The sequence below is a fragment of the Hypomesus nipponensis genome, chromosome 3, assembly GCF_054491055.1.
Source record: "Hypomesus nipponensis isolate SF chromosome 3, ASM5449105v1, whole genome shotgun sequence".
In the NCBI taxonomy this organism is placed as follows: domain Eukaryota; kingdom Metazoa; phylum Chordata; class Actinopteri; order Osmeriformes; family Osmeridae; genus Hypomesus; species Hypomesus nipponensis.
This window is the reverse complement of record NC_140363.1, coordinates 2,373,383-2,395,000: the sequence shown is the minus strand read 5'-3', so window position 1 is coordinate 2,395,000 and position 21,618 is coordinate 2,373,383. Positions and strand designations below refer to the sequence as shown.

The window sequence follows — 21,618 nt, the reverse complement described above, 5'->3', positions numbered from 1 at the left end:
TGCAGTTGCCTGAAGCGTCCGTCCAGGATGGTGTTGAAGCAGATGTTGGACGTGCTGAAACTAAGCCAGCGTGCCTTCTTCATGCTCCTGGAAGAGGAGTTCGAGGAGGATGGAGGGGGGAGACGCGGAGGAGAGGGCTGGTGCCGTCCCTGGGTGCAGGAGGAGGACGAGGGGAGGGGACAGATCCCAGCGGGCGGTCCCGGCGGAGGGATGACCAAGAGGGTCCCGTTCCTCTCTGGTTGGTGCTGTGGCTCCAGCCTGCCTCGACCCTCGGCCCGGCCCGTCTTCCTGGCATCGGTGCGCTGGGCCCGGTGGACCGGAGGGGTGCTCTTACTGCGGCTGATGCCGGTGCCACTGCTCAGACTGGCCCGCGGAGAGGCCTCCTTCCCTGGGGCCGGAGGCCGAATGCCGGGCTCCCGGCCCGGGCCGCTGGTCCTGGTGGGGGCGCTGTCCCGGCTGCTCTTCAGGCTGATGTTGACCTCTCGGAGCCGGGGCTGGCTGAGGGGAGCAGGGACGGCTCGCAGCAGACACGGGCTGCTCATCTCGCTTCTATTGTGCTGAGGCGCCCCCCGGAGCTGGGAGCTGACACTCCCCTCCTTTCTCCGGTTCTCTCCCTCGTTCCTTCTCTCTCGCTCCCGCGTTCTCGCTCGAGCTGCTGTTCCTCTCCTCCTGTTCCCTTTCCCCTCTCCGTCTGGCGCGATCTCCCGCTCCCTCCCTCTCTTTCTCGCTCCGTCTGTCTTTCTCTCCCTCCGTCTTTCCGATCCCCGGTCTCTCTGCGTCGAAGCTGTGCTGCGTCTCCCAGTCTGCCTCAGCTCAGCTCAGGTCAGAGTGGTTTTCCAGCGTCCCAGTCATGCATACAGTATGTCCCTGGCTGCACACGTGTGCTCCTGACGGATATGTCATCCTTCCCCCCTCCCCCCCTGCCTTCCTCCCTCCCTCGTCAAAACAACCCCACGCAGCCGTGACATCACTGGAGGGGAGGCGGAGCGGTGTGGGGTGGGGAGTGGGGGGGGGGGGGGGCCGAAACGACTCACACAGGACTGCCTGACCTAGAAGAGTGTTCCGGAGATGAAAGCGTGTGTGTCTTATCTAAATTTAAATCACATGAGCAGTGCATTTGTGTGGGAGTGTGTATGTGTTGTCATGAGCGCTGCTGTGCGTTGTGTGGCTGGCCTCTATGGGCTTTCAAACAATGCTCAGATGAATACCTGTTTCTGTGATGACAAGCTGTAAATCAATAGCTACGCATTAGACCCATTTCTTTGTCTTGCTCTGACACACATACTTTCTTACTTACACATACACCCTTGCGATCTTTCTCTTTCTTCCTCCTCTCTCTCTCCGTCTCCCTCTCTCTACCATGTATATATTCTCTTTCCCTCTTTTTTCTCTCGCTCTCTCTATACCTTTCTTCATGACTCTCTCACCCTCCATTCTCTCTCGCTCGCGCTCTTTCTCTTTCACCCCCTCTCTCCATCCATCTCTCTCTCCATCTCTCCTCTCTCTCGCCCTTTATCTCTACATCCTACTCTCCATCCCTCTCTCACGCCCTCCACTTCTCTCCATCCCTCCCTCTCTCCATCACCCTGTCTCTCTCTCATCCCATCCCTCCTCTTCTTTCCCTCTCTCTCGCTGACAGGAAATGGACTGCTTAGTGAAACACGGGAGCAACAGCAGCACAACACCACGCAGCCAGCTCTCACACAGAGCAGCTCACCGCTCTTAAAGAGACAGGGACCTCCGAGACAGAGAGCAGCAGAGAGATGCTGACTCATGTCTGCTCTGAGGGGAGCAGGGAGCGGGGCGTGGGGCCAAGCAGCTAGAGCCTAGCAGACAGGTAAAGTCTCCCATTGTCTCAGACCATAGACACACACACACACAACATGCACACTCACATTTATCCTCTCTTGTACACTCTCTCTCTCTCTCTCTCTCTCTCTCTCTCTCTCTCTCTCTCTCTCTCTCTCTCTCTCTCTCTCTCTCTCTGTCTACGCTCTCTCTCTCTCTCCCACCTCAGTCCCAGATTACCAGTCCCAGATTACCCAGGGGCATCATTCTGCTGCACATTCTTACCGAGCCCTCGACTGGCAGAGGCTTTCGAGATATGTGACCCCCCAACCTTTAAACTCTGTTCCCATAATGCATATTTCCCCCAGCACCCCCCTCCCCCCTGGCCCGGCCCAGGTGTCACCCCCTCCCTCCCCCCTGGCCCGGCCCAGGTGTCACCCCCTCCCTCCCCCCGGGGACAGAAGCCCCACAGGTGGGTCACATATGATGAGCTCATCCCAGAGATCCAAGCTATGGAGGGTCCACAGGGAGGGCAGCTGTCCAGCTCCATCCCACTGGGGCATTCTAGGAATGTGCAAGTGATCCCAGCAGCTAGCGGGGGGCTGAGGGGGCGCAGGCCTACGGGGGGGTGTGGGGCTCATGCGCCGCGAGACATGCCAGACAGAACAGGGGAGGCCTACATGCTGCTGCTTTGACATAATCAACATATACACTACTGTCTCCTAACCAGCCCATCACATGTAAACAGGAAGTACTACTCTAACCTGTCAGAACCCCAAACCATCACATGTACAGAGGAAGTACTAATCTAACCTGTCAGAAGCCCAGCCCATCACATGTAAACAGGAAGTACTAATCTAACCTGTCAGAAGCCCAGTCCATCACATGTAAACAGGAAGTACTAATCTAACCTGTCAGAAGCCCAGTCCATCACATGTAAACAGGAAGTACTAATCTAACCTGTCCAGAAGCCCAGCCCATCACATGTAAACAGGAAGTACTAATCTAACCTGTCATAACCCCAACCCATCACATGTAAACAGGAAGTACTAATCTAACCTGTCAGAAGCCCAGTCCATCACATGTAAACAGGAAGTACTACTCTAACCTGTCATAACCCCAACCCATCACATGTAAACAGGAAGTACTAATCTAACCTGTCAGAAGCCCAGTCCATCACATGTAAACAGGAAGTACTAATCTAACCTGTCAGAAGCCCAGCCCATCACATGTAAACAGGAAGTACTAATCTAACCTGTCATAACCCCAACCCATCACATGTAAACAGGAAGTACTAATCTAACCTGTCAGAAGCCCAGTCCATCACATGTAAACAGGAAGTACTACTCTAACCTGTCATAACCCCAACCCATCACATGTAAACAGGAAGTACTAATCTAACCTGTCAGAAGCCCAGTCCATCACATGTAAACAGGAAGTACTACTCTAACCTGTCATAACCCCAACCCATCACATGTAAACAGGAAGTACTAATCTAACCTGTCAGAAGCCCAGCCCATCACATGTAAACAGGAAGTACCAGTCTCACCTGCCAGGGCTTTGATGCGCGAGCGCTCGAAGAGGCGGGCGGAGCTGTTGTCGTTGTCCAGCTCCTCATCAGAGAGCTCGAAGCGCGTGTTGATACGGCTGTACTGCTGCGTGATCTCCACGTTGTCAAAGTCCATGGTGGTTGCCACGGCGTCGGCCATCTTGGCGCGGGGGGGGGCGGGGCACGGCTGCGTGCTTGGGTGCTCTGGGAGGGACCGGAGAGGGAGTGGGGGCAGGGTCACACACAAGGAAAGGAGAGGGGTCTGACACACAGAGGAAAACACACGCATGCCAGTTATTACCACGGGTATTTATATGCAGCTTTATAAAGAACCAGCATGGTTGGGATTCTCTACATTGAGGGAGCAGGCTGATCTGAGCGTTCTACAGATTCGTCGTCTCACTGATAAAGAGCTTCGGTCAGTAAGATTAAATAGATGAACTATTAATAAAGCTATTTTAAATGCGCATGAGTCCATATTGAACAGCGAGAGGAAGTGTTTCTCAGACAGAAGGTCGGGAAAAAGTGCAAAAAATTCACTAGCTGCACAGGGAGATGAGTCCAGCTTTGGGGTAGATCATTGAACTGAAGAAGAAGAGGTTCTTCAGTCAATACCCCCCCCTCCCCCCCCCCACCTCCCCGTACATGTCTTTGGATAGAAGCGTCTCGTACTATTAATAACCACCATCAACAATTCACATAGGTCAGGGAAAGCCACTAGCTTACTCGCATTTTTGGATTTATAACCTTTTCCATCTATTTTGGCTCCACAAACCGACAACCCCAGTCCTCCAATCCCTTGAGTCCATTTTGAGCACGACATGTCCCCCCCCCCAACTGTCACTGTGTTGTGTAGTGAGCGGGTGTATGTGTGTGCGGAGAGTGCGTGTGTGTGCGGAGGGTGTGTGTGTGCGGAGTATGTGTGTGTGTGTGTGTTCTCAGGGTTGAATGGCGAGTGAAGGTTAGCCACTAAGATAGCTCTATCTGTGTCAAGCATGCCTGCCTTATCTTCGTGTTCGGGGGGAGGGGAACCCCTCTCGTGACAAACAAACCCTTCCCTCCCCTCAAATGATGCAGCTCTCCACTCTGTTTGTGTTTTTTGTCTGGTTATAATGGTATGTTTATACAGTGCTCCTCAAGGGCTGGTTGTGAAGGGAATCTGTGAGCCATAATGTTCACCCACGACTCAATGTGAGACCACCCTCTTGTGGTGCTCTGCTGAAGTGCAGAAATGTAATTCGGGGCTATTGGGCTAGTTGTGTAGATTAACGGTAGATGTAGAACGGTAGTTCATAGTGGGATTCAGGTTTCAGGTTTGTGTCCTGGGTGTGTCTGTGTGTGTGCGTCTGAGTGGGTGCGCGCGTGTTTGGGTGCCGCGTGCGCGTCCGTTATTCAAAGAAGAGGCCCGTGTACAGCGTGTACGTTGGAATAGACCTCCCTCCTCTTCCTGCTCCTCCTCCTACAACTCCTGTGTGTATCAGTCCCCTGCAGAGGTTCACTATCAGCCCAGGGACCCTCCGCCCACCCTGGGGATCCCCTTATCACCTCGCACACAACCTGTGGAGACCTCACACACACACGGCTCCTACACGCCAGGGCTAGCTAAGCACACTCCGCTCCAGTACGCATCTATGCACACTCTCCTGTGCGTACAGAGCGATACAGTTTGAAATGTAGCTGACACTTGTATCCAAAGTGTCGGAGAGGAGGGTCATAGCTGCTGTACGGTGCAACTACATTTCCAATGGGCAGTCTCTGCATGGCTTGGAGGTGCCCAGCTTCACTGGGCAGTCTCTGCGTGGCTAGGAGGTGCCCAGCTTCACTGGGCAGTTTCTGCATGGCTAGGAGGTGCTCAGCTTCACTGGGCAGTCTCTGCATGGCTAGGAGGTGCCCAGCTTCACTGAGCAGTCTCTGCATGGCTAGGAGGTGCTCAGCTTCACTGGGCAGTCTCTGCATGGCTAGGAGGTGCCCAGCTTCACTGGGCAGTCTCTGCATGGCTAGGAGGTGCCCAGCTTCACTGGGCAGTCTCTGCATGGCTAGGAGGTGCTCAGCTTCACTGGGCAGTCTCTGCATGGCTAGGAGGTGCCCAGTGAAGCTGGGCAGTCTCCGCATGGCTAGGAGGTGCCCAGCTTCACTGGGCAGTCTCTGCATGGCTAGGAGGTGCTCAGCTTCACTGGGCAGTCTCTGCATGGCTAGGAGGTGCCCAGCTTTACTGGGCAGTCTCTGCATGGCTAAGAGGTGCCCAGCTTCACTGGGCAGTCTCTGCATGGCTAGGAGGTGCTCAGCTTCACTGGGCAGTCTCTGCATGGCTAGGAGGTGCCCAGTGAAGCTGGGCAGTCTCTGCATGGCTAGGAGGTGCCCAGCTTCACTGAGCAGTCTCTGCATGGCTAGGAGGTGCCCAGCTTCACTGGGCAGTCTCTGCATGGCTAGGAGGTGCCCAGCTTCACTGGGCAGTCTCTGCATGGCTAGGAGGTGCTCAGCTTCACTGGGCAGTCTCTGCATGGCTAGGAGGTGCCCAGCTTCACTGGGCAGTCTCTGCATGGCTAAGAGGTGCCCAGTGAAGCTGGGCAGTCTCTGCATGGCTAGGAGGTGCCCAGCTTTACTGGGCAGTCTCTGCATGGCTATGAGGTGCCCAGCTTCACTGGGCAGTCTCTGCATGGCTAGGAGGTGCCCAGCTTCACTGGGCAGTCTCTGCATGGCTAGGAGGTGCCCAGCTTCACTGGGCAGTCTCTGCATGGCTAGGAGGTGCTCAGCTTCACTGGGCAGTCTCTGCATGGCTAGGAGGTGCCCAGCTTCACTGGGCAGTCTCTGCATGGCTAGGAGGTGCCCAGTGAAGCTGGGCAGTCTCTGCATGGCTAGGAGGTGCCCAGCTTTACTGGGACTCTCTCTAGAGCAGCTGTCACAACTGGCAGCAGAGACATGGCAGAGAAGCCTGAGGAGGTGCTTAGTCCATCAGAACAGGAAACCGTTGAGGCACTTATGGATGTCTCAAGGTCATGTGATACACGCACCCACTTGGAGTTGATTCCAACCCATGACTCTCACAAACAGAACAATGTTACTTCATTAATAAATCCATCAAGAGAACCACATGGTGTCTGCTGTTCCTTAGATCAAAGTGAGAGAGAGGGAGAGAGAGAGAGAGAGACAGAGAGAGAGACAGAGAGAGAGAGAGAGAGAGAGAGAGAGACAGAGAGAGAGAGAGAGAGAGAGAGAGAGAGAGAGAGAGAGAGAGAGAGAGGGAGAGACAGAGAGAGAGAGAGAGACAGAGAGAGAGAGAGAGAGAGAGAGAGAGAGAGAGAGAGAGAGAGAGAGAGAGAGAGAGAGAGACAGAGAGAGAGAGAGAGAGAGAGAGAGAGAGAGAGAGTGTGAGAGAGAGAGAGAGAGAGAGAGAGAGAGAGAGAGAGGGAGAGAGAGAGAGAGAGAGAGAGAGAGAGAGAGAGAGAGAGAGAGAGAGAGATGTGTAAACCTATTCCCTTTCCTTCTACTCCAAGCCCTCTATGAGCTCATGCATCTACAGTGACTGCTGCTGCTCCACACACATAGCCAAGAGATACCAGACAGCCCACCCCCAGCCACACCACTGAACCCAGCAGCTTGCATGCTTTCACATCAATCACGAGTCAGATCCATTACTGGGTAAGATATCCCAGGGCACTGTAGTATCTGATCTGGTATCCACTATTACAATACTCGGCTTGATCTTGAGAGGGGTCACTATGGAGGAGAGAGCAGGTCGATAATAACGTCGTTCTGGAAAGTGTTTACAGTCACTCACGTTCAGACTGCTGGAATAGTTACACTAGGGTGCGCAGGTTTTCCCTTTTAAGGGGAACTCTGAAAACTTGCACATAATTTGACGGCATGCAGTTGGCTTCATTCACTGATATTGAAGGTGCTTTGTTTGGCAAAGGAAGATAGAGAATGAAAGAGGGGGAGTGAGGGAGTGACTGAGAAAGAAATAGAGTGAGACAGAGGGAGCGGGAGAGAGAAAGAGACAGCAATAGAGAGTTTGAGTGCCCTGATACAGTTTCCCTATTAGGTTACCTCAAAATTGCCTTCCATTCTACAAGTCTACAAGCAAATGAAGCAATAGAGAGGCCTTACCACTTTCCATGTCAATAAATGATCTTGTCAATATAATTAGGCTGTTTTAAATTGTATCCTGAGGTAAAGCCAAGGACACGAGTAATGTAGATATTGCAAAAACACATTTGTAGAAATAGTTTATAAAAACGTACGTATAAAGTGTACAATATGATGTTTTGAAAGAAAAACGTAACCGGGAATGGATCAAATAAAAACAAACGTATTGTATGAGACGTGAAGAAGAAGGTGAAAACGCATTTCTAGAGCGCGCGGAATAGTCAGCAGGACGGTTAAGACTCCCTAGGACGCATAACTGTCTGAACATTTGGCTACATTGAGGCCTACAGTGGATGGTCTCAAAGATCACTGCCAATCACCAAATACACACCAAAAACTATTCATCACCCCCCAAAAAATCTATCCTGGACGACAAAACTAGCACAATAAATGTACCAAGTAATACATCTTCTAGTGAGGTATTTGGCACAGGTCGTTGTTTTTGCACGGAAGCAACAGGTGGTGACAAAATTAGACATTGGTTGCCTTACACACTGGAATTTTTCTCATTCATAACCCTCACCGGCCGGGGAATGTTACTTTAAGGGCAACCATGAAACTGTCAACTTGATCTAACATTACTCATATCAAGTATTTTTTAAGTAACAACCTTTATAAACCCCATGTAGCTGCCCCAACAGAACTTTCCACAAGACACTCACCTTCTCTGGAGTCAGTTACTGCGACTGAAATGACGGTGTTTTAAAGTCCCTTTGTCAATTATAATCCCATTGAAACGGGCAGTAACGGGTCACGGTTGCGGACTCCACGCGGAGGGTATGGTCCTGGAGAGGGGCACGGGAGAGGGGTAGAGATAGAAAGCCGCCGCATACACCACGGTCATTCCCGACAGCCAGAGTTTGACCCACCCTGCGCGTTAAAAATAAACTGGACGCATCTACATGTACATGATCTCTGCGCGCAAGGGGACGGACATTCCTGTCATGAGCGGGTGACTTTAAATGGCAGACACACTTCAGAGCGCCCCCACCCCGGACGCCCGTCTGCCTGCATCTAATCGTAACACACCGACACCCCCGCCCATCACAGAAATGTCACCTCTACTGACGAGACTGCTACCGAGTTTCCCATTGACAGGTTACGTTGACTTCAGCAATTAAATACACTAGGATAGCACTTGTATGTGTTAATTAAAAGGCATTGCAGTCAATTGACTGCATTTGCAGGTTATACGACCGTTCAGTGGAAAGTTTTTTGTTGTCAAGATACAAAGTTCTAAGACTTCATGTAGTTGTCAAATGTACTGCGTGTGTATATTGCACTAGTGAATGTAGTAAAGCATGATATCTTATGAAGGTGCATAGAACAAACACGAAGCTCCAGTATTCTGGTGGCGTATTGGAATAAAGTAATTCTGACAAAACAACCTTGAAAAATATGTAGGCTATATTCAAGAAAATAACATATGCAGATAGATTGCATTTCGTTGAAAACACACACAGAGGTTATAACCATAACAAGGCATAAATAATCATAGATTTCAACATGGTAGAAAAGGCACTTAGGCCTATACTTTTACAAAATGTGCAGCCAAACACAATTATTACAAATGGTTTTAATTTAGCTAATTCCTTGCTTTCCCAGGAGAAACATTATCCTTCAGTTTATTATTTGGTTCCCATGGGAACTGCTAGACAATCAACAACAATCTTGACTTAAATTGTCATTAATATACATTATGTATGGCTTAAGTACTGGGTCTAACCCAGCATGGATATATAACTGATAACGATACTGAAGATAAACTATCTGCATAGTCTCCACATTGTACAACATAATAAAAATAAAATGAAAACTAAATTACTCATTGCATTCTTTGCTTTGTGCAATAAATCAAAATAAACAATTCTAGCATTAACGGTTAATTTAATAACTACTATAAACTTCAAGCATTGCATTGTCTTCCACTCTACATCCGAAACAAAAGTCCTAATTAAAAAGCACGGAGTCAACAGGAAACAGAGGAAACAGAAATAAATAACAGACAAAGAATAAATACACACTGATGAGAACGCAAATCCTCCTGACTGCTCTTATGCAAATGTGGGTGTTACCATCAATACATGTACCCTTCATGTAGCTTAACTACAACAATTTATTTACCCCTCTTTTACCACAGAAATAGTTATCATAGAAAACCCCTTGAGTGTCTCCGCTCAGTGCAGGGAGTGTAAGCCACTGATGCTCTGATAGGTGACATCAACACATGATACCAGGGTGACCAAACATCACCTTGGTAACCGGAGACGTGTCGACACAAAGCTATCAGTACAGATAGATTAGACTCCCTAACAGGATGGACAGATACTCCACAAACGAGTGTGGAAGTGGAGACTTACACTTATTTCAACAAAATCAGTGTTTTCAACAGAAGGGGGATTGGAATGGGACGCACGCAGGGGTCAGCCTTGTCAGAGGTTGCAGTAACACTACGGGGGTGGAGAGGGCCGTATCTGGGACTGCCCCGGAGGGGTGAAAGGTCACCACCAGAAAGGAGAAACACATCCATAAATTATGAATTAAGAGATACCATTTACTGAGCCATCTGATACGCTAATTAGCACAGATTATATAGCAGATTGGTGTTTTCAACTGGCTTAGTGCTTGACTAGAACAAACATGGTCGTACATAAAGTTTCTGAACTTTACATTTGTACCTTGATACCCATATAAGACATATGGGTCTTTGATATAGACCTCTCAAACTTTGGCAAGACTAGAATTGTTACAAGCTTATGTACAGTTGTACTACTATACACACATTTAACAAATACCTATAACACAGAAATACACAATAAAAAAAGGAATTTATGAAAAAATAGTCACTCCATATAAAAAAACTGCATGATCACAAGATCAACATAACATCAGTGCTCTTCATGGAAATAAAAGAAGTCAAGTAAATAAAGTTGGGTGCAAATTGAAAGCGAGAGCGGTCCCCCACTTGGGTGTTTAGTCTCAGTGCTCCATGCTACGTGTGTCTGTTCGCTCGTGGAGTGTCATAGCAAGCAGATGGCGTCCAACTCAGCGATGGCCGATGCTTGTCTCCTGGCAACCGCGTTCAGAACTCTCTGGGGGATGGAGGGGCTGCCGAGGTCCACCTACAGGAGAGAGAGGGATGGAGGGAAAGGTTACATGGGGCGGAAGAGAGAGGCGGAAGGCGTAGGAAGACGGAGAAGGAAGGTTTAGAGGGTGGAGGGAGAGAAAGATGGAGAGAAAAGTGGAGGTGAAAGAGAGGGTAGAGAAAGAGGGAGAGAGAAGGAAAAGAAGGGACTGGTAAACGAAAATAATGTATCAGGCACAACACTCAACACCAGCTGCTACACAACCACCCGGTCTCACCTGGAGCAGGAAGATGACACGGACAACCTCTCTGCCGCCACGTGTGATTGGCTGAAGGAGCCAGGCGCTGGGCAACATCTCGCCGCGGACGACGTCCATGCTGGGGCGAGGGAGGGACTCCTCAAACACAGACTGCATGGCCAGCACACACAGGTCGCCCTGGGAGATAGGAGGACAACGTTAGCGGGTCGTGTGAATTACTGTTCCTGGAAACCCAGTGTAACCTACAGGAGGGTATCTGTCCAGGAGCTGTGTTAGAGTGTAAAACTACAGGAGGGCATCTCTCCAGGAGCCGTGTTGGAGTGTGGACCTACAGGAGGGTATCTCTCCAGGAGGGTTGTAAACCTATCCCTCCAATAAGAGCTCTTAAGGACTTCTTTGAGGGACCTAAGTAAAGGAGACACAGAGGTGTTCCTGTCGGGGATTGTTAGGGAGTGTGACAGCACAGACCTGTCTGGCCTCGGTGCTGACACAGCAGAAGTCTCTGGGCTGCTTCAGATGGCAGGAGGACGGGTCTGTCACCAGGTACACTGGAGGGACACACACACACACACCATGATGAGAGAGAGAGAGAGAGAGAGAGAGAGAGAGAGAGAGAGAGAGAGAGAGAGAGAGAGAGAGAGAGAGAGAGAGAGAGAGAGAGAGAGAGAGAGAGAGAGAGAGAGAGAGAGAGAGAGAGAGAGAGAGAGGGGAAGAGACACACATACACACACACCATGATGAGAGAGAGAGAGGGGATGAGACACACACACACACCATGATGAGAGAGAGATGGGACACAGACAGACTTATCAAGATAAGTGTCGATAGCATTAACAAGGCAGGTGGACCTGTACGTCCCAAGAAGTTGGAACTTGTAACCGTCCAATGGTAGATAGCTACAGTATGGAAGTCTGAAAAGCCTGTATCATAAGCTCCACTAGGCAGGTGGGTGGCTGACTCACCCAGCTGAGTGCTGCCATCTAGTGGTCGTGTCCAGGCTGAGCGGACGGACAGGTGCAGGAGGTGGGTCTTGGAAGGCTCTCTGACCAGGCCCCACAAGCTGGCCAGGGGCCTGTCTAGCTCCGCTGCCCCCAGGAAGCCATGCACGGACGGGCTGGATGAGGGCCGGTGGAAGGCCTGGACCCCTCGCTCACTACCTTGATACCTAGAGAGCAGGAAGAGAGAGTAAGAGACAAAGAAAGGACGAGAGCCATACAGGGAGATAAAGAACGAGGGAGGGAGAGAGGAGAGGGAGAGAGACATAGAGAGGTGATCAATACAGAATAGGACACTAGATCATCGTTGTGAATTGACACATTTACATGAATAAAATATGAGAGACATCATTTAAGTCACCTCCATCCAGCAGTGGCTTTGCCCATCACCAAGTTCCCTATGTCCCCGCCAGCAGCCAAGCGCACCTAGGGAAACAAAACAAGCTACTTAATGACAGGTCATAGAATACATCCACTTACATTACATCCATCATTCATGGACTGAAGATGAGAATCATGTACAAACAATGAACAAGCCTCGACATAACAGGGGGATAAAAGGATCCTGAGGGGAAGGTCATGCATCGTATTTTTACCTCAGCCAACGCTCGGCCAAGCAGGCAAGACGTGATGTCCTGATAGGCTGTGGAGATGGAGGAGGAGGAGCCAAACGAGGCGGTGCGCTGGCGTAGGGAGGTAGGCGACGATGGCGATGACATCAGAGGATCAAAGGTCAGGACCCCAGGGTCAAGGCGAACATCTAGGAGAAAACCAATGTTTGGAATCAAACATATGTATTTCCTTCGCCATCTTCCATCCTTGTGTTGTACTGTACAAAGAGGCTGGGGGGAGGGTGTCCCTCCCCAGCGCCCAGACTCCTCACCCTGCACAGATAGCCAGGCACGTTGGCTCCTAATTCCCTGAGAACCCGCCAGAGGTGGACGAGCCCTGGAACTCAGCCCATCTTCATGGACTCCCGGGGCCTGACGAGACGAAACAGACACCATTTGAAACCAATCTTACATTTGAATCTTTTGGTTGAAAGCTAGAACCTCCTCGGTGGTTGGCATCTCAGATTCAATCGAACAATCTAGAACTTTCTAGAAGTGTCTGGAACTTTCATTTGATTCTATCCAGTGAAGGCAAGTGTCTGTACCTGTACAGTGAGCGTGGGTCTGCAGCCGTCTTTCAGGTGGGTGGTGTTGCCACTGTTGTAGCCTGAGGTTGGTCCTGAGGACAGGCTCAGACTCGACCCGGTACACAGAGTACTGCTGCTGATCCGGGTCCGATGACGCAAGTCATCCTACAGGGCAGATACCAGTAGAGAGGGGGGGACATGTTGGAGAAAGTTTGGAAGGAAGACTGACAGACTGACAAACCTTAGGAAGGGAGACATTTGTCTGTTTCATCCGTTAAGATTTGGAAGCTTCTGGAGCTAACCTTGACCACTTGAGAGAGAGCTTGTTGCTGCAAACGTCTCTTCTCCTGCTCCGTTCTCTCCCTGAGGCGTTCCCGTGCCTGGGCGATCTCCGTCCTGGCCTCCTCTCGGGCACGGCCGTAGTCACGCAGCAGCTGCTCAATCTCAGACGGGTAATGATCCTCTCCTCGCCGTGGATCTGGAATCCTGGGAGAAGACCAAAAAAAAGTGGGCAACAAATTTGAGAAACAAAAGAACTCACATTTTGACTCGAGATCCTTTATTATCGTAGCGAGGGATTAAACAACAAGTATCGTCATTTGGATTATGCCCAGTCCAGACAGACATATATCCATCATTTCAACGACACAAGATACCTGGTGCTGTCAACCACCTCCTGGCGAAGTTGCTGCAAGTAGTCCTTGCGGCGGCTGGGCAGGGCGGAGACTCTAGAGGAGGTGAGATCTTCCTGAGGAGGGGAGCGGGGGTGCTTCCTGGGGCTGAGGCTGCGGGCCCGACGGTAGGTCTGGAGCCGGGCCTCCCTCTCCTGCCTCAGACCCTCAATACTCCTCCTGTGTCTGGGAAGAGAGCAAAGAGGTTGAATCGTCTAAAATGGTATACTCATGACCATCACGCATGTCTTGATCCAATTGGAAAACATTCAGGTTTTACCCATCGTAGAGCTGCTGGTTTGAGGGGACAGACGAGGGTTCCTCTCTGGATCCAGACAGCATCTTCAGGAGAGTGTCTGTCTCGCCCAGACCGTAGTGCAGCTTTGCCTCGGTCAGCTCCACAGTTAGCTGGTGTGGATTCATGTTGAGATGCACGGTAGACATAACCTGCTCCCTCTCCTTCCGCAGTCTCTCGATCTCCCTACTCTTCCCATCCCTCGAGCCCAGGTTCTCTGGACCCAGGCTTGAACCATGCTTGCTGTCCATCTCATCCCACTTCGCCTGGCTCCTCCTCCTCATCTCAGGATTGTTGGGTGGACACGCAGCTGGTTTGTTTGTGCTACTGCTCCGTCTCTCTGCAAGCTGGTGACTGATCCCGGACCAGTTGGTGAACTTGTTGTGCATCGGCAGGTCGTCAGGCACCAGACCGTGCTCAGGCTGTGGGGACGTGTTACCGATGGGGTTTATGTTCACCAGGACGTCTGTGTTGCACTCGCTCGGAGCTAGCGACATCAGGTCATCCTCCTGAAGCTGGATAGTCCTCTTACTGATCGGGGTGGGGTCATAGCCACCGTCGTGGTACTCCCCTGGATCTTCTAATTCCCTGTGGTGAAACTCTGTATTCCTCCGCTTGTAGCTCTGGAGGTGTTCCAGGGTAGTAACCGGTGTTCCTTCTTGTCGGGACGTAACCGACTGTCTTGTGAGAGGGGTGTGGTTCGGCATGGTTATTCCATTACTGGAAAGGGAAGATATGGGCCATCGCAGACTTTGGCAAGAGGTCTTTAGCCTGGTAGGGTTGGAAAAGGTGGTGTCTCTTAGTTCTTTCATTGGACATCTACTTTCATTATCTGCAGATGAACTGACTGAGCATTCCTCCGTTTCTTTGGTACTTGAATGTCTCAGTTCACTTACATTCTCAAGTGATACAGACTCTGATTTACTGAGGGAACTGTCACTAGAATCTAGCTTACACATTTCACCACGATCCGTTAAAGGCAGGGACGTTCGACGTTCACTGACGAGGAGATTGAGGCAGGGCGTAGACCAGCAAGCTTTTTTATTGTTCATTGGATCTTTATTTCCATGATGCAATTTGGGTGTTTGGTGTTTCTTGTGAAGTTGTACAGTCTGTTCTCTCCTCTGGCCTGGCCTGACTCCCACAGTGAGGATGGGGGAAGAAGCACGGTCAGCGTATATCACCGTTTGTTGCTGTTGTTGTTTTACAGAGCAAACTTCAGTGTTGGCACACATGTTCAAATTCTCCTGGCTGCCTTCCTGGAAGGAGCTACTCAGGATTTCAGAGATTCTAATGCTTCTGGGGGAGAGCTCTGGTTTAAGGGTGGTTGAGGGGTCTGAGCGAACAGCAGATCTTGGTTGATTGGGACAATGGACAACATTCTCCATGGACAAAACTTTGTGTGGGGCGCCAACTTGTTGACAGATGGATCCTCTGACTGTAGGAGAGCCATTTGTTCTCAGGTCATGCATGCTTTGGATCTTATCATCTGTCTTGGTCTGAACTCTGTCTCGACACGCAGAGTTATCTTCTTGAGAGACATTGAGAACTTCTGAACCAATCACTTTGACTATCACATTGACCTCATGGGATTTTGATCTCTCAATGGATGGATATTGGTAAACAGACATTTCGTTCAGCACAGGCGTTGGAGTCTTTTCGGTCTGAATACCAATGTCTACTGCTGTTTGGGTTGAACAGTCTCTTTTGGTCTGATCTTTGGAGTAACAATGTGACACTTGAACATGTCGCGGACTGTTTCTCGGGCTACGTTTCAAGACATCCCCGTTCCTCATGCATTGGACATTCCCCAGAAGGTCAGAGGTACTGTGGATCAGCTGGGAGAGATGCTCAGACATGTTCTGGAGGCTAGCCCAGGTGTTGGACTCTCTGCTAGCATCTCTAACCCTGGTGGACTGGGGTACCTGAGTGCTGCTCCTTCGATGGCGGATTCTCTTTCCGACATCCCCAGTAGTCTGGGTGCCATGGTCACTCGTCGTGCTACAGGCTTGAGGTCTACCGGTCTGGGACTCCTGTTCAGAGGAGTACACCAGCATGATCTCATCCACCTGGCCCAAGCTGGTCCCCAACCCAACAGAAACACTGTTACGTGAGGAATTGCTCCTGACGGCTTCTGTCATGTTAGGGGGTTGGTGATTGACACAGGAGCCATGGCTTCCTGGGCTGAGCTGAGAATTGTGGGAGGTTGGTTCTTGGAAGTCCTCAATGCTGCTCAGGGTGCTGGAGAGACCCTTGTTGTTTGCGTAAGTGCTGAGGTGGGAGTTGAAAGGAGAGTTCTGCACATTCAAACCATTGTCCACACTGCAGCATCTGGTTATGTGTTTCTCAACATTGTTCAGCAAGGGAGATTTGCAAGTTAGGTCTGCTGCACTTCCAAAGGCTGGCGTTTTGTAACACCTTTGATCTGCGTCCTCACCCTGCCATTGGTGAACAAAAGGGTTGATGTCACTTGAGGCAAAGTGCATTGGCGAATCCCTGGGCTTTGGAGTGCAAGACAACATTTCACTCTCTGCCATACTAGTGAGCACGGCTTTCTCTCGACCGGTTCTTTTCTCCACCTCAATCACGTGAAGGGATTGTGCCTTCACGCAATGCTCTTTCTGGGACACACAGACTCCGGAATCCCTTCCACGTCTACCACTCGCTCGAAAAGTTTCCTTAATGGTTGTAACGTTGGGCTTTGATGAGGCAACGGCTACTCCGCTAACTAGAGCGACGTCTGGCTGTCCACTTCTATGAGAGCCAAGCTTTAGCCTCGATGTTGGCGAGCACCTGTTTCGGTTAACTCTGATGTTCTCCTCTTCATCTGAAGAAGACTTGAGAGTCGAGTCTGATGAGGAACTAGGCAGGATTTGAGCCTGAACCCTTCGGAACCTCTTTGACTTTCCCTTTTTGCTGGCGCCAATAGAATGGCTCTGTTTACAATTAGCCTTGGTATTTCCCTCTTTGGATTTGTAATCTCCACAACTATCAGCCAATATTTTTATGCTACCATCCCTACTTCCTTGTGGTATGTTGGGAGATGAAGCTATCCCAGGCAGAGACTTCTCCATTGGTGTTATCACAGGAGACTTGGTCAGGAGTTGATTCGTCACTGACACTTCCTCATTTTTGTCCAGTTGTCTGAGAGTGAGGGCAATGTTATTCTTGGAGCACCCAACAGTCAGCCGTTTCCCAAGCCGGTATTGATCATCCTTCATATTGGCTTGATTGATAGGACCAACATTCACGCAACAATGAGGGGCATTATCTAATTGAGTTTGTGGATAGATGGACTGAGGAGCAAGCAATGGCTGACTAAGGTTTATGTCTCTTTGGTGACCAGGGTGATTTCTATTTATTTGTGGATTTAAAGTTTCAGGACCAGGACCATCTAAAGACTCATTTGGATTACTCTGATTCCCATGTTTGTCTGGTGAATATTGACTACTATTTGACTTATCAGATGACAATTCCAGAGCTATCAGTAAAGTAGTTGAATTTTTTGGAAGTTTTGTTGATTTTGGTTGGGCCAAAACTTCCTGAGGCTTAGAGCATTCCCTGGCTGAGGTGGAAACATCCCCAGAAAATTCCCCCCCCTGTAGGGTAAAGGGTTTGTGATGGTGGCTCGGCTGTATAATGTCACTGTCAGGATTTATAGTCTGGACCTGAATCTTTTTGCAATCAACAGTGAAATATTGTGCAGGAGGAGGATCCTTATCTGGATGAAACAATGTTGTTCTAAAACAATCATTTGTATTCTGAATCTGGTGTACAATTTCAACCCTCTCACTCATGGCTGGTTTATTATTCTCTCCTCGGTGAATCCTTCCAGCATTCAGATCTAAATCTCCAGTGCTGAACTTCGGTGAAGATGAACTGACCACATCTACATGTTGGTTTCCCCTCTGGTCAATTTGAATATCAACAGAGCTTTGATGGTCGGTGCATGTCTGAGTAGCATTTCCTCCTTCGTTCCCCTGTAACGTCTCTGCTGATCCATCACTTATGTCCAGACTAACAAGAGGAAAAGGGTGGATGTTTTCTGAACGCTGTGAATAGTTTTTGATGAGTGTAGAGGACTCTCCAATCTCTCTGTAGCTTGTTACTGTCTGGTCTGTTCTGGTGTCTTTTGTAAGCCACTCTGAATAGTCTAGAGGTTTTTCGAACAAAGCAGAAGCAAGATTAGCAGCTACAGCTGGGGAAGGATGCACCATGGCCACCTGGCTGGTTGATGGATCGCATGTGATGTTTTCACTCTCCATCTCCACATCACTTTTAGAAACACCTCCATCTGTCAGAGGCATCTTCATGTGCTCTATCACAACTTCTGAGATCCTCCGGTCGAGCTCGCTACTGTCCCTGTCTCTAGGCAGTGGCGGGGATATTTTCTCTCTCTCCCTCCTTTGTCTATCAGTCTGTGGTTTGTCCCCCCGGCTTTCAACGTCTTCTCTTTCATTTCTCTCTCCCTCTCTCTTCAAAGTTACTCCCCCATCTTCTGAAAGAATGCCCTTATGGCCACCCACGCCCCCGGATTTACAGTCACACACAGCATCTTTACACTGCTCACAGGGCCTTTCATGTTCACTGGATGTGGTCCCCGGCACTGCCATTGACACTTCAGTTGGTGTGTCCTGCCTGTTTGATTGGGGAAACCTGAGGTTATTACTTGCCAAGACAGACAATTTCCCTTCACTGCCATTGTGATCGTTGTCAGGACCAACTGCTACGATGGTTTTGACTGGACTAGAGGACAACGTTACCAGGTCCCCTTCATTGCTCCTCTTTGGTATTTTCAAGCTGCCGACAAAAGAATCCTGATTGACTTGGTTTCTCTTCCTGGAATTTTTACTAGTTGGTTTAAGAGCTTCCTGCTCTGGTTGTGCACACTGGCTGTCAGGCTTTTTGGTTTCAAGCTTTTGCCGAATTTTGTCACTGTTAAGTAACATGTCTTTGGTATTTGTGACCTCGCATGACTCTGTGTCTTTCACTTTCACGCTAACTTTCTTTACATTGCATAGCTCATTGTCTTCACAGGAAGCATTCGAGACACTTCCAATGTCAAACACCTCGCTCAACGGTTTACCTTCATTTTCAGAGGAAGGCAACAAAACAGCTTTTGATTGATGACCTGAGGAAAACACATTGATGTCTGTGGCTATTTCTGGAGCTCTTTCAGGAGACACATCAGCAAGAACTGACACCTGCGGTGTTCCGGGCTCATTTGACATTGTAGGCTGTGATGCTGAAAGGATATTCTCATTCTTACAGTCAGTACTAGAGCCAGGCTCTTGTAAGAGAGTCTCCTTCTCAATAATTTGGCAGCCACCTACATTGTCTATGTTCCCCATAGTTTGGGAGAGTCCTTCAAATTGTCTCATGCACATTGGTTCCAGACTAACTGCCATTGTTAGACGCTCTGGGGTTGAGAGGAACTGACAATCAGGGAAATCCAGAGTATCTAGGCTCCCCTCTGAAACCTCAAGTCTGTGTTCCTCCACAGTCACATGATCCCCCTCGGTAGACACAGAGCTATAGCTTCCAGATCTGCTCTGGCTGTCTGAGAGTCCCACACTGGTGGGACTAGGGCTGCAGCTGCTGCTGTTCACAGCACTAAATACCATTCTCTTCCTCTGGGCCAGGGAGCCCCTGTGCATTCTGGGACTGTCTGCTGCATCGGTGGAGGACCAAGCATCCGTGAGCGCTAGCAAGGTCTCTGGTTCCCTTAAACTGCAGCTACTGAGAGAACGAGGGCTGTAACTCGCCAGGAAGGGGCTCTTCCCACACTCCTCACTTCTCTTAGAGGCTGTGTCGTTGAGCTCTGTTGCTGGTGGTCTCTGGGTAACTGCCCCCCCTGTGGCTCCAGTTTCACCATTCACTCGAGCTTTAGGGTGGCCATGTTGACTCCAGTAGGCCTCAGCAGGCATTTCAGGACGATTGGGAGTCGTGTCCGTCTCTGACCTAGACAGAACCTCGGAGGTCATATTCTGTCCCACACGTGGATGTAAGGCCACCACTGTGTGTTTGGGGACAACTGTCTGCCTCAGCCCCAGTCTAGATGTGTGGTGCTCCCCTCTATCCTCCACAGCCAGGGAGTCCTTAGACATCTGGCTGTCTTCACTCTCCGCCTCGCTGTGGAACATCTCCTCCTGCCTCAGCTGCTCTGCCAGCGCTGTGGCGTAGGCCGACGACAGGGAGTCCAGAGAGAAAATGCTGTCGCAGTCCGAGGAGCCTTCCTCCTCCTCCTCTTCTCCCTCGTTTTCAACTTCCACCCATCCGTCCAGTCCCTGTTGCCTCTCCACCCAACGGCAGGTCTGGCTCATCAGGGTCTCGGCGCTGTGCCAGCGTCTCTGTCCTGGAGCCCGGGAGAGAGTCCTCTGGTCCAGTTCCTCGCACGACACCGTCACCTTCATGCTGCTCCTGCTCATCTTCGAGTCCCCCGTGGGCCTGCCTCTGGTCTGTCTCCAGCCAAGACGGCCTGAGATCTTGCCCCCCGCCCTGGACTTCCTGCCTCCGCACTGCACTCCTGACGGAGGCTTCCGGAACACCCTGGCTAGGGCGGTCTTGATCCCTGGACCCACGGAGCGAGAGAACACCTTCCTTAGGGTATCTAGGCCCCTGCTACCACGGGGGAGACCCCTTACACCCTTACACAGAGCCTTCTGGGGGCCGGACCCGTCTGCTGCTGGTCCACTTTTCAGATTTCTAATTGGCTGTGCAGCAGGTCCAGGAAGTGACTGCTGGCTTGAGGCTGGATTCTGATTGGCCCTGAACAGGAGTCCCCGTTTGGGCAGCAGGGGCTTCCTCTCCGGACGGGGTCTGCAGGGCTGAGCTAAGGGAAGCTCTGCTGGGATCGTCTGGGCCAGGTTCTCCGAGGAGCGGCCTCGGCTTGTGCCGCCCTGGCTGTGTGAGGGCGACGCGGTGCAGGAGCGACTCCTGGGCCTCTCGCGGGGGAGACACTCGTCAGACAGCCATTTCCTGCCGCTTGCAGACACTGGGGGCAGCTCAACCGATGTATTTCTCCTCAGGAAGTGGCTGTTGGGGTGGAAAAAAAGACAAGGCAAACTATTTACACGACTACAAACTCAGAACACTTGTGTTGAACGTGGTCAACTAGTAAAGGTGAGCGTGTGAACAGCTCCATCTGGAGGTTTCCACGCGTTGCCGACCTGAAGACGGGCACGTGTCGAGGGTAGAGGCGGGACAGGAGGTCGGCCGAGAAGGAGTGCCTGCGCAGGAGCGGGAGCCATCCTCTGGAGCGGGGGGGCGAGCCCGGCTCAGGGGACCCAGGGCTGTCTGCACCTGGGGGAAGAACCTTCTCCAGGCGCTGCAGTTCCCTCTTGGCCTCCAGAAGATCCCGCTTCCGGGTGATCCTCTCCAGCTGGTAGTGCAGCCTCTTCCGCCGGACGCGGCTCTCTGCCCGGCGGAGAGCGTGGTGCTTCAACAGCTCCTCCTGCACCGCCTTCCTACGGGCGCCCACCGCCTTGGATGAAGGGGGCACTGGCCCTGCCCTGGGCTCCCCAGGACCCCCAGTGTCTTCCAAGGTCCCGTGGTATGGGGTGGAGATGGAGAAGTCTGTCTGGACACCAAACTCCTGAGTCGCCCTCTCCTCTATTGCTGCCAGGCGCTGCGTCTCCTGTTGGATCCACTGTTGGACTGTAGGAACAAAACACTTGAACTAGGATATAAAC

The 21,618-nt window shown here is 50.8% G+C and overlaps 2 protein-coding genes across 7 annotated transcripts in view; both read right to left on the bottom strand.

The window, feature by feature from the left end:
• The window catches only part of sptb (spectrin, beta, erythrocytic), a 37,472-nt gene extending 29,030 nt beyond the window's left edge, over positions 1-8,442 (bottom strand). Inside the window, exons 1-2 of one of the 3 annotated variants that reach the window (XM_084684141.1) lie at positions 8,146-8,442; positions 3,338-3,599 (exon numbers count right to left, since the gene is read on the bottom strand). In XM_084684141.1, the coding sequence (XP_084540267.1) occupies positions 3,338-3,497 (160 nt within the window). In that variant the 5' untranslated portion in view covers positions 3,498-3,599; positions 8,146-8,442. Of the gene's footprint in view, positions 906-3,337; positions 3,600-8,145 lie in introns of those variants that run through there. The other 2 variants (XM_084684152.1, XM_084684131.1) reach the window with 2 other exon arrangements.
• A 430-nt stretch (positions 8,443-8,872) lies between these two features.
• The window catches only part of stard9 (StAR-related lipid transfer (START) domain containing 9), a 40,582-nt gene continuing 27,836 nt past the window's right edge, over positions 8,873-21,618 (bottom strand). For all 4 annotated transcript variants that reach the window (XM_084684096.1, XM_084684104.1, XM_084684110.1 and 1 more), the window contains 12 exons: positions 21,097-21,583; positions 13,913-20,962; positions 13,618-13,818; positions 13,264-13,447; positions 12,980-13,126; positions 12,707-12,806; positions 12,420-12,583; positions 12,185-12,249; positions 11,791-11,993; positions 11,297-11,376; positions 10,847-11,005; positions 8,873-10,605 (listed from right to left, as the gene is read on the bottom strand). In XM_084684096.1, coding sequence (XP_084540222.1) covers positions 10,504-10,605; positions 10,847-11,005; positions 11,297-11,376; positions 11,791-11,993; positions 12,185-12,249; positions 12,420-12,583; positions 12,707-12,806; positions 12,980-13,126; positions 13,264-13,447; positions 13,618-13,818; positions 13,913-20,962; positions 21,097-21,583 — 8,942 coding nt within the window. In that variant the 3' untranslated portion in view covers positions 8,873-10,503. The remainder of the gene's footprint in view (positions 10,606-10,846; positions 11,006-11,296; positions 11,377-11,790; positions 11,994-12,184; positions 12,250-12,419; positions 12,584-12,706; positions 12,807-12,979; positions 13,127-13,263; positions 13,448-13,617; positions 13,819-13,912; positions 20,963-21,096; positions 21,584-21,618) is intronic.